The sequence below is a fragment of the Oncorhynchus keta genome, chromosome 12 (assembly GCF_023373465.1).
Source record: "Oncorhynchus keta strain PuntledgeMale-10-30-2019 chromosome 12, Oket_V2, whole genome shotgun sequence".
Lineage (NCBI taxonomy): Eukaryota > Metazoa > Chordata > Actinopteri > Salmoniformes > Salmonidae > Oncorhynchus > Oncorhynchus keta.
In genome coordinates, this window is record NC_068432.1 from 19849659 (window position 1) to 19862673 (window position 13015).

The 13015-nt window shown below is 41.8% G+C and overlaps 1 protein-coding gene across 1 annotated transcript in view; it reads right to left on the bottom strand.

Moving 5' to 3' along the window:
- Window positions 1-7588: 7588 nt before the first annotated feature.
- Window positions 7589-13015, bottom strand: part of LOC118391088 (vacuolar protein sorting-associated protein 37D-like) — a 39209-nt gene continuing 33782 nt past the window's right edge. Inside the window, exons 3-4 of the mRNA XM_035782098.2 lie at window positions 12026-12108; window positions 7589-9437 (exon numbers count right to left, since the gene is read on the bottom strand). Of these exons, the coding sequence (XP_035637991.1) occupies window positions 8910-9437; window positions 12026-12108 (611 nt within the window). The 3' untranslated portion in view covers window positions 7589-8909. The remainder of the gene's footprint in view (window positions 9438-12025; window positions 12109-13015) is intronic.

Genomic DNA, 13015 nt, shown 5'->3' on the forward strand with positions numbered 1-13015 from the left:
ATATTTATAAACTGGGTGGTTCGAGCCCTGAATGCTGATTGGCTGACAGCCGTGGTATATGAGACCATATACCATGGGTATGACAAAACATGTATTTTTACTGCTCTAATTACTTTGATAACCAGTTTATTATAGCATTAAGGCACCTCTGAGGTTTGTGGTATATGGCGAATATACCACGGACAAGGGCTGTATCCATCTACTCTGTGTTGAGTCGTGCATAAGAACAGCCCTTAGCCGTGGTATATTGGCCATATACCACACCCCCTCGTGCCTTATTATTTAAGTACCCATTATTGATTCTTAAACAATATATCTTATAAATGCCTCAAACTTAGTTCAACTGTCTTACCCCATCAGAACCTAAAATATAGGCTAAACTTGTTTTACTCCAATGTTTGTAAACAACGTAAATGTAAACAAACACTGTATAGCCTCAAAACATGCTTCAAACTATATATATGGTCAGTATTTGCATCCATAGATCTATCTATGAATTTGAGTGTTACATTTCTCCAGCCCCATCCCTCAGGTTTTTACAGAAACAGTGGCAAGGAAAATTCTTTGTTATTGTTTCAACCGCAAATTTCCCCTTTAAAGGAAAAATCTTGGGAGGCTTGGCTCGATTCTGCCTTGAGCAACATAATCCACAGCTCTTGCACAGTAAAAGTAGTATCACATTGTGACCAAGTAATCAACTCTCTTACTTTAAATAAGACACATTATTTATTTATTGCTCATTGGGGAAAGAATTCCTAGTCAGTTGTACAACTGAATGTATTCAACTGAAATGTGTCTTCAGCATTTAACCCAACCCCTCTGAATCAGAGAGGTGCAGGTGGCTGCCATAATCAACATCCACGGCACCCAGGGAACAGTGGGTTAACTGCCTTGCTCAGGGGCAGAAGGACATATTTTTAGCTTGTCAGCTCGGGATTCAATCCAGCAACCTTTCAGTTACTGGCCCAACACCCTAACCACTAAGGCTACCTGTCGCCATTGCTCATCATGTAATGCTTGTTGGGCATGTTGGCATAAGAGGATGAATCACCAAGGAGAAGAGCGAGCTAAGGTTAGCCCTAACCCTCCCAAAAAAAGTAAGAATATGCATATAACTCCATTTCTTTTCATAGCATTTTTTAAAACATTTACTGTAGCTTTCCTAGTCAGACTCTAAAGATGCTATAAATTAGCCTCAACATCAACATCATGCACGTTGCTCAGTAAAGAGAAAACTAACCTCACTTATCCATACCAAAGCTGACACACAATCAATGGTCTGGTCTCGGTTATGAAAAACATACATCCACTAATGCAAAATGCTCTGAATGGTCAAAGCCACAGTGTTACAGAGAAAATGCTATTTCAAAAGGCTTACTTTCAGTCCCACAGAGAAAGGCAGTTGCGCAAAGCAAATAAGATACACATAAAAATATGCATCAACTCATAGCATTTTAATGCATTAGACTGGTTACATTCCAAACAGAAAGCAGGAGGGATAATTCCTCCCTCTGCACATCCACCTTAGGGAAAATATGTTTATGGACAGTCATCCAGGCAGATATCAACACAATTGAACTCCCCATAGGCACACGTACACCATACACACTTACTGAGTGAGTGAGTGTGTGTGTTTGTTCATGCCTGTGTTAGAGCATGTACGTGTGCTAAACAGGTTGAGGGAGGTCCAGAAGCAACAGGATGGATTCTCACAGTAAATCCTGTCTGAACTGGTTTGTGAAAGCGCTCACAGACTCTCTTCATTAATGCCAGCCCATGTATTAATAGGCTGTGGCAGCTCTCACAACAGCTCCCTGACTAAAGCAGACACTGCACTCACAAATCACCCCCAACTCTGTAACCTACTCTCCTCTCCCCCCAACCTTCCAATGAGTTTCTCTCTAGGGCACTGGATTTTTTTGTTCATGCCACTCACCCTGCATGGGATTTTCTTGATGCGTTGTGTGAGCTCTAGTCTCTAAAAAAATATATATACATTTCCTTTATCTAACCAGGTAGGCCAGTTGAGAACAAGTTCTCATTTACAACTGCGACCTGGCCAAGATAAAGCAAAGCAGTGAGACAAAAACAACACAGAGTTACACATGGGATAAACAAATGTACAGTCAATAACACAATAGAAAAATCTGTATACAGTGTGTGCAAATGAAGTAAGGAGGTAAGGCAATAAATAGGCCAATAGTGGCAAATTAATTACAATTTAGCAATTTACACTGGAGTGAGATGTGCAGATGAGGATGTGCAAGTAGAAATACTGGTGCGCAAAAGAGCAGAAAAACAAAAACAAATTTGGGGATGAGGTAGGTAGTTGGTTGAATGGGCTATTTACAGATGGGCTGTGTACAGTTGCAGCGATCGGTAAGCTGCGCTGACAGCTGACCCTTAAAGGTGAGGGTAGGCAACAACATCTCCACCCCGCTGATCCTCAACACTGGGGCCCCACAAGGGTGCGTTCTGAGCCCTCTCCTGTACTCCCTGTTCACCCACGACTGCGTGGCCACGCACGCCTCCAACTCAATCATCAAGTTTGCGGACGACACAACAGTGGTAGGCTTGATTACCAACAACGACGAGACGGCCTACAGGGAGGAGGTGAGGGCCCTCAGAGTGTGGTGTCAGGAAAATAACCTCACACTCAACGTCAACAAAACTAAGGAGATGATTGTGGACTTCAGGAAACAGCAGAGGGAACACCCCCCTATCCACATCGATGGAGCAGTAGTGGAGAGGGTAGTAAGTTTTAAGTTCCTCGGCATACACATCACAGACAAACTGAATTGGTCCACTCACACAGATAGCATCGTGAAGAAGGCGCAGCAGCGCCTCTTCAACCTCAGGAGGCTGAAGAAATTCGGCCTGTCACCAAAAGCACTCACAAACTTCTACAGATGCACAATCGAGAGCATCCTGGCGGGCTGTATCACCGGCTGGTACGGCAACTGCTCCGCCCACAACCGTAAGGCTCTCCAGAGGGTAGTGAGGTCTGCACAACGCATCACCGGGGGCAAACTACCTGCCCTCCAGGACACTTACACCACCCGATGTTACAGGAAGGCCATAAAGATCATCAAGGACAACAACCACCCGAGCCACTGCCTGTTCACCCCGCTATCATCCAGAAGGCGAGGTCAGTACAGGTGCATCAAAGCTGGGACCGAGAGACTGAAAAACAGCTTCTATCTCAAGGCCATCAGACTGTTAAACAGCCACCACTAACATTGAGTGGCTGCTGCCAATACACTGACACTGACTCAACTCCAGCCACTTTAATAATGGGAATTGATGGGAAATTATGTAAAATATATCACTAGCCACTTTAAACAATGCTACCTAATATAATGTTACATACCCTACATTATTCATCTCATATGCATACGTATATACTGTACTCTATATCATCGACTGCATCCTTATGTAATACATGTATCACTAGCCACTTTAACTATGCCACTTTGTTTACATACACATCTCATATGTATATACTGTACTCGATACCATCTACTGTATCTTGCCTATGCTGCTCTGTACCATCACTCATTCATATATCTTTATGTACATATTCTTTATCCCCTTACACTGTGTATAAGACAGTAGTTTTGGAATTGTTAGTTAGATTACTTGTTGGTTATTACTGCATTGTCGGAACTAGAAGCACAAGCATTTTAACATCTGCTAACCATGTGTATGTGACAAATAACATTTGACTTGATTTGATTTAAAGTGAGGGAAATATGTCTCTAACTTCAGTGATTTTTGCAATTTGTTCCAGTCATTGGCATCAGAGAACTGAAAGTAAGCTGAAAGTAAGCCTTTTGAAATAGCGTTTTCTCGGTAACACCGTGGCTTTGACCATTCAGAGCATTTTGCATTAGTGGATGTATGTTTTTCATAACCGAGACCAGACCATTGATTGTGTGTCAGCTTTGGTATGGATAAGTGAGGTTAGTTTTCTCTTTACTGAGCAATGTACATGATGTTGAAGAAGGTGTTGGCATTGGGGATGACCAGTGAAATATACCTGCTGGAGCATGTGCTACGGGGTGGGTGTTGCTATGTTGACCAGTGAGCTGAGATAAGGCAGAGCTTCACCTAGCAAAGACTTATAGATGACCTGAAGCCAGTGGGTTTGGCGACGAATATGTAGCGAGGACCAGCCAACGAGAGCATACAGGTCACAGTGGTGTTGCGAAATAGGAAGCCAATTCTAGATTTAACTTTGGATTGGAGATGCTTAATGTGAGTCTGGAAGGAGAGTTTACAGTCTAGCTGTCACGGCCGTCAGAATGAGACCATGGTGCAACATGCTGAGCGTACCTTTTCTTTATTTGTTAAAATGTCACCAACAAAACAAGAACATAGACAACTTCCCACAATGACAGAAGGGAATAGGCTGCCTAAGTATGATTCCCAATCAGAGACAACGATAAACAGCTGTCCCTGATTGAGAACCATACCCAGCCAAAACATAGAAATACAGAGAAATACAAAAACATAGAAAACAGAACATAGAATGCCCACCCAAATCACACCCTGACCAAACCAAATAGAGACATAAAAAGGCTCTCTAAGGTCAGGGCGTGACACTAGCCAGACACCTAGGTATTTATAGTTGTCCACATATTCTAAGTCAGAACCGTCCACAGTAGTGATGCTAGTTGGGGAGGCGGGTGCAGTCAGTGATCGGTTGAAGGAAATGCATTTTGTTTTACTAGCATTTAAGAGCAGTTGGAGGCCAAGGAAGGAGTGTTGTATGGCGTTGAAGCTCGTTTGGAGGTTTGTTAACACAGTGTCCAAAGAAGGGCCAGAAGTATACAGAATGGTGTCGTCTGCGTAGAGGTGGATCAAATAATCACCTGCAGCAAGAGCGACATCATTGATATATACAGAGAAAAGAGTCGGCCCGAGAATTGAACTCTGTAGCACCTCCATAGAGACTGCCAGAGGTCCGGACAACAGGGCCTCCGATTTGACACACTGAACTCTATCTGAGAAGTAGTTAGTGAACCAGGCGAGGCAGTCATTAGAGAAACCAAGGATGTTGAATCTGCCGATAAGAATGCGGTGATTGACAGAGCCGAAAGCCTTGACCAGGTCGATGAACACGACTGCACAGTACTGTCTTTTATCGATGGTCGGTTATGATATCGTTTAGGACCTTGAGCGTGGCTGAGGTGCACCTGTGACCAGCTCGGAAACCAGATTGCATGGTGGAGAAGGTACGTTGGATTCGAAATGGTCGGTGATCTGTCTGTTAACTTGGCTTTCGAAGACTTTATAAAGGCAGGGCAAGATGGATATAGGTCTGTAACAGTTTGGGTCTAGAGTGTCTCCCCCTTTGAAGAGGGGGATGACCGCGGCCACTTTCCAATCTTTAGGAATCTCAGACATTACGAAAGAGAGGTTGAACAGACTAGTAATAGGGGTTGCAACAATGGCGGCGGATAATTTTAGGAAGAGAGGGTCTAGATTGTCTCGTCTCTATGATTGAATTTTCCCCATTACGCTCACAGCATTTTAATGTAAGCAAGGATGTGCCAATTACATAATATGCAGCACACTCACGCTGTGATGTTTAAAACATGCAGATGGGCACAAAATGAATCTGAATGGATGGAAGGGTTTGGCATTAACAAGCCAGAAAACCTCAGCCAGAGAGAGGGAGACTGAGTGAGACGTACTGTTTGTGCTGTGCTACAGCCCAATGTCTTGGGGGCGCAGGGACTTACATACATTTGATACGGCCCCCATGAATTGGACATTGATCGGGGCTACCCCCTTCCTCTCTTCAAATTCAGTTCTAACCCAGACCAACCACCAGATAGACGCTGCTAAAAGACCAAAGGCAGATAAATATCTAGGTGGAACATTACAGCTTCTCCCCATGTTGCCTTTCTTGTCTTCCGTTGGGCCTTTCCTTGAATAAACCCCCCTCATAGGGCTAAATAGCAGCGCACGCACGCACATACACACACACACACACACACACACACACACACACACACACACACACACACACACACACACACACACACATTTTCACCCGATCCCATACTGTGAATAGTTGGAAGGGAAAACAAATATTTTAAAATGTCTGCCTCAATTAAACATTCACCTGACTTAAATATACATGCATAGGAAAAAGGCAAATATGCTTTCATAGATCAAATGTATCTTTCAACTATTAAATATGGCTGATGATTTTCTTGGTGTGAATGAAAAGGATTATAACTGGATTTAAGCTTCAAGGATATTGAAGGCCCACCCAATCACTGTGCAGTGTCGCCTACAAGGAATACAAATAAGGCCAACATCTTTAATTTGCGAACATTGTGTGTATTTCTACTTTGTTTGTTAAGATTTGATAATGTAGGCCAGGTTGAAATTATGAGATCAATGAATTCATAGTAAGTGGTGTATTGTAGTGAATCAGTCATGTAGCGTGTAAATTGCTCCTGTATGTCGCTCTGGATAAGAACGTCTGCTAAATGACTTAAAATGTCGAATGTAAATGTGTTTCCACACACAACGGGACAATGTTTTTTCTCCACCTCAAGAAATCAGGTCAATGGCAGTTCAGTGTCCAGACATCCATACCAATTGACATTTCCCTAATGAGACACCATGATCTTATTCGGAGAGGCCTGCCCTGGGTGCACTTTCTCTTAGCACTCATATTTTATATGCCACACGTGTTCATACTGAGAACAGGCAGAAAGGGGAAATTGACTGGACTTTATTATTAATAGCTAATTTTCTATGGATTTTCAATACTTTTTGACATTGTGCTTGCAACCACAATCCACTGACATGAAAAGCTATGGTCTTTTCATGTCAATAGTATAGTTTTCGTCTGAGTGAGTCATCACCATATTCCCCTCCATTTACAGGAAAGCTGAAGTAGTATTTGGTTACCTTGATAAGGGAAGGGAAATATACTGTACTGGACAAAATGTAAAAAGCTTTAGATGTGATCCTGAAACAGAAGGAAAATCCCACATAGATATAACACACCATTCCCCTTCATAAAGATTTTCTGTGATAGATTCTGTTTATTATCATTAGGCCTAATATCTGGGTTAGAATTGAAATCCCTCTCCAGTGGCTATGGTTGATACTTATGGTAACCTTAACTTCAGGGTGACAGTAGACCTCGCTGTTGCAAAAGTGTTAAAACATGAGTTAAGTCAATTCACCCAGTACACAAACTGGGTTCATTAAAGTAATCTTATTCTAATCCCTTAGGTTACACATGAACTCTGTACAATCTTCCTGCCGTGAAAAAAATGAGGACATAGGGAAAAACTTGCTTGTTTGTGACTACAGTCCCTCCCAGTCATGGTTGTTCTCTTTGGCATGCCTTGGCACAGGTCTCCTATGGAGAAGGCTCTAAATTCACACTCACCTTTTAGTTCGTCAACCATGTCCTTAGATTGATCCTGAGAGCTAAACAATGTGTTTTGTTTGGTTGGAAGCCTGCCTTGTCACATGGAGAGTCCTGTGCCCACTGATGTAATGGACCTGCTGTGATAGTAGTTCTCTCACAATGAATATAATGCTAATCACATCATTGGAGAAATGTATTTTATTGCTGAAAATTTTGCGCCCCATTGATTTGAAGCGCAAAACCAGGACGTTATAATGACCAATTATCCTATTTACCCCAAATTGCACTTCTATGCTGGACTGATAGTAAGTAAATTAAAGAGGTTAGCAATTGTTTCATAATAAATCATAACAGTACGTGCTTCCGGCAGAAGGCTGACTTTCTCACAGAGATTCAATTTACACGCTCTTATACTCAGTTCGGAGGAGAAATAAAAACATTCAGGAAGCCCTGAAAGAAAAACAGCCTCTCATTTATCATAGTAAACAAAAGCCTTTGAAGCTGGGCATTTAAAATAGGATTTCCATAAATAAGTAAACCATTCACCGATGTGAATGCTTCGACACACTGTTTGTGAAATAACAAAGGCAGAGTTGTGCGCTCCTCAAGGTTTATTTGTGACGGTAATCAACTTCAGCTGAGAAACCTGGTGACCCTTTAGAAAATGTAGCCTTATTTGGGAGCCGGTCCAAAGATAACAATTTTACTGTTCCCCCATATCCACTCTCAGCGATATATTCATCATCATCATTATCCATGTGATAATAAAACATTTGAAAAGCCTGAGCAAACAGTCATGTTGCCAGTATATATCTACGGATAAATAATAAATATTAGACCATCTGCTCTAAATATGCATTTGAAAGGGGAAGCTGCATAAACACTCTGTCACATATTCTGTGTTCTTTGTTCATCTTTGTGTTGTGATGTCTTGTGTTTGCGCATCAGGAAAATGGCTTGGAAATTATTCCAAAATTGCAGAAATACGACTGCATCGCTTGGGCAGAACTATGAAACAAGTAACAACAGGGATTTAGGTTAATAATAAACACCACCATTTGTACTTTATTGATCATCAGCAAAATGACACCAGGCCATTTCATAGAAGCCTTGCAGTTCTTAGTCGCAGGAATGGACAATGGGGTCCTTTATGACAACCCGGAGGCACTACTCCATTTGAGACATTTCATATCATTGCTGTGCTTCACAACCATGTGACGCCCTGACAGTGTAACATTCAAAGAAAAAAACGAACAACAATGAAAACCACAACCTGTTGCTCCTTCATTCATTCATTAACTTGCTTGCCTTCAACTACACTTACTCCATGCTTAATGGCTTCTGGTTATCTCCCTTTTTAGGTATGTTAACATTTTGTGTCATGGCTGGAGAACGTATGTGTCAGATCAATTCCACAAAGTCTTCAAAGGCCATCTTTGCGTGCATGAGTCTGGTAGCCGCTGTTTGGTTCCATGTCTAGAGACCTCCAGGGCCCATGCCTCAGCTATCGGTATAGAGGCTCAGGCTGGTGAGTGGCGGGTCTATAGAGCTGCTGTAACCGCACCGGTCTGGTTGGCCAGCCACCGGGTAATTGTCCAATGACCCGTAGGTTCACAGGGTGCCCATGTCCCGAGAACTGGGCATTTGTGCTCAGGATGTGGGTCTGGCCCGGCTGTGAGTCCAGCGGAGGTAGACTGGCGTGGGACGGGGCAGAGGGCAAGGTGGTTGGCAGGGGGAAGTGGGGCAGCAGGATGGCGGGGGTGAGGCCGTAGCGGAGCTGGAAGACCCGGGGCGGGCCCTGGGCCACGAAGCCGTTGGGCTGCTGGGTTTCAGGGTGCTCGTCTCTCTTCACCTCCCGCGCCTTGTCCTCTCGCTCCTCTAGCTTTTTGCTGGAATTCTCTTTGGCTCGGCTGAGCTCCTGGATTTTCTCTGCCTGAACACGGCGGATGTGGTAGCTTTTCCTGGAGCTTTGGAAGGAGTCCAGGAACCCCTCCAAGGGCACGTTCCCCTCCATGAACTTCTCCAGGAGGTCCTGTGAAGCAGAGGACAGGAAGACAGGAAGTCTAACAAAATGATTCACAACCCTTGGGAACAGTGTAAACACAGCCCCACATGTAAAACGGGGTTTCACATTGACTTGTAATGCTTGCCATGAACTTTGACACAGATGTGTTGATAATTTAATTGCAATATATATTATTTTACATGGGCCAAAATGTTATATCTAGTAACACTTCCACTGGAACAGCCCTAGAATGACTGTAATCAGTCTGACTGGCAACTGTATCCCCAGTCATTGGGAGTAGGTGGAAAAACCTGTCTAGCCTAGTATTGGGGGAGTGAATAATTTATTACAGTCTGCACAGCCCACCTCCCCACTCTAACCTCTGCCTGAGCATAGTCATTGGGAAGAACTCAATTAGCAGTAAGCGACTGGCTACGCACACAAAAAAGGTTTGGGTCATTACTGTGTATCTTCCATATCAGAGCAGCACAAATGGTCCCCATGGTACCACCATAATTTCCCTGGACATTTCTTTATTCATAGTTGCCAGCTGTAGATGGCTTGACACTAGGCTTGGGCGATATACTGTATATTGGGTGATATACCGTTTACCTGTATACTGGGGTATTTCGAAATACCAACGGTTTATTATATTTTTTTCAAACCCCTCCTGGATCAAGATCCCTGTTGCCTAAATTGTTTTGTGGGTCAATATATTAATATATTTTTCCAATCCCCTTGTGTGCACATTCGGTAATACCCTATACCCTGGTATTGTACAGAAATGGTATGCCGGTATGAAATCTGGATACCGCCTAACCCCACACAATCAACTCTCTATGATGTTACCTTCGGCCTCGGAGGCTGAAATCTGTCAGCTTCAACAGGGAGCCGGTAAAGATATTAATGAGTGGCACTGGCGATACATAAAACCAAATTGCTGGAACACACAAAAGAACCCACCCTTACTCAGTTGGTAGAGCATGGCGCTTGTAACGCCAGGGTAGTGGGTTCGATCCCCGGGACCACCCATACGTAGAATGTATGCACACATGACTGTAAGTCGCTTTGGATAAAAGCGTCTGCTAAATGGCATATATTATTATTATATATTACTGCCATTCATTAGATACGTACATTGATTGTGTGAAATCCATTTAATAAACAAATGGGCCATTCATTATGGCCACGAGCTGGATGGCCTTTCATCGCTATATGTTGGAAGGATTGTGTTTGGGGGGATAGTCTATGGTAGTAAGCCTTTCTCATTATGGGAACGTGCTGTATAGGACTATAGTCTGTGCACGGTTATACAGTCACTTCCTTACAGTATATGGTTTGTGAAATTAAGGTTTACAAGGGCCACTTGTTAATGGATCAAGCTCAATAAATGTGTAGTGCCATACATTCCTCTCCAAATAAAATGTTATATCACCTAGGAAAGTATGAGGTCAGATTAAATGTGTATAGTTTGCACCAATTGCCCTGTAAAAAACAAACTTTCATACAAGGGTAAAAACATACCAATGTGGGCATGTTTGCTGTGTAGTGTCTTGGTTAAAGTATGAAGGAGCTGAATGTAGTTGTATGAAAATTGTAGCTGTAGGTTAATGAGGTATTTAAATTGTTCAGTAAACCGTGGCAGTCAACGTGCAGTGCACATTAAAAAAGTAGCTGACGCGGGTGACACAATATATATCGGGATATTATTTTTGTATCGTATAATTTTGACCATATCACAATATTATTTTTGTGTCATATAATTTTGACCATATCACAACATTATTTTTGTATCGTATAATTTTGACCATATCACAATATTATTTTTGTATCGTATAATTTTGACCATATCACAATATTATTTTTGCGCTAGTTTGCTGTAACTGCAACAAAACTCCAGTATTTGTCCATCATAGCTTGTTTTCTATCTTCTTTTTAAATATGGAAACCTTTTGTTTTTCCATGGCTGATCAAAACATTTTTTTCCTCATGGCTCTCTCATGTCCCTCTGAAGCAGATATATGGTGAGCAATATTTTTGGAACATTGAATCACAATAATATCACAGTATCGAATCGCAATACATATAGAATTGTGAGAATTGGCATACATATCGTATCGCCACTTAAATATCATGATAATATGGTATCGTGAGGTCTGTGTGTATTTCTATTAACCGTCTAGTCATCTATAACATTATGTGTTTAATAAGAAAATTAACATTTGAAATACCTGATTATTTTTAAATCAAAAGGTCAAGGCAAATATTCTCGTTCAAATTGTAGACATTTCTATTGAAATCGTGGACAGATGTAATATAGTGCACAGAAAACTTTGGGCAAAATGCTTTGTTTGATCTCGCTTGAAAAGGGCAACCAGTTCAGTGTGGATCCTAACTCTAACTCCTGCAGGCTTGAATACTCAAGTATGCATGAGTTTCATAGACTATTCCTAGAATTTGTCCGATTTTAATGGAGCGCAGAATGAACAAGTGTGGCCTGGCTGTCGACTTATGTGGAGGCTTTTCAATGATTCTACACTAGTGCTGACAATGCAAAGAACACACTCAGTGGTTTATGCTAAGACCCAACAATAGAGCTCAGGCTTTGGAATTACCTCAGACTGTTCCTCAGCACGCGCCACATCTTCGTGGAGAAGATTCTGTGCTGTTTGGAGGCTGTGCTTCTGTGTGTGGGGCACTGCAAGGACAAGGAAACATAATTGATTCACAAGGAATGACAGTGACAGAGGGATCAGTTAATTACATAAAAGAGCTTACCAAAAAGCGTGACTTATGACTAGCTCAAGACTAGCTCAGTCAATGAGAAACCAGGAGAGATTAAATAATTTTAAAACAAAGAACCTTTAGGGTTGTAAAGGGAGATGGTGGATGGACATTTTTTTTGGCTCGGAGAGAGGGGCTATGGAGCTGCAAACGTTGCCTGTGAGCAAACATTTCAAAACATTGAGGTTTGTTCAGCAGAAGAAGAACCAGTCGCTTCTGTCTCAGTCTGTCAACCAACCGGTGAGAGAGGCGTCCACACATCAAGGTTCCACTTCCATTGAATAATGTTTGCAGTGTCATCGGTGGGCAGAGTACGAATTAAACAATTAAATTCGGGGGTCTCTATTTTCTTCATGGAACCTAAACATTTTCTGGGCCTAATAGTAAAGACATCATATAATCATGTTTTTTTATTAACTTTTTTATTTTGGCATGAACATAATGAACATAATCTTATTGAACAACAAATCACTTCAAAAAGTATGTTACCTGCGCATGTATGTCCACTACAAAATAATTCCAGCATCCAAACATTGAACTGTGCACTCGAGACATTTGTTACAAAACACCAAAAAGTGTAATGACAGTAACATTAGCACTTTCAAAATATTATACTAAGGAAAATGTTTTTAAATATACACTACCGTTCAAAAGTTTGGGGTCACTTAGAAATGTCATTGTTTTTGAAAGAAAAGCTAAATGTTTTGTCCATTAAAATAACATCAAATTGATCAGAAATACAGTGTAGACATTGTTAATGTTGTAAATGACTATTTTAGCTGAAAACGGCAGATTTTTTATGGAATATCAACATAGGTGTA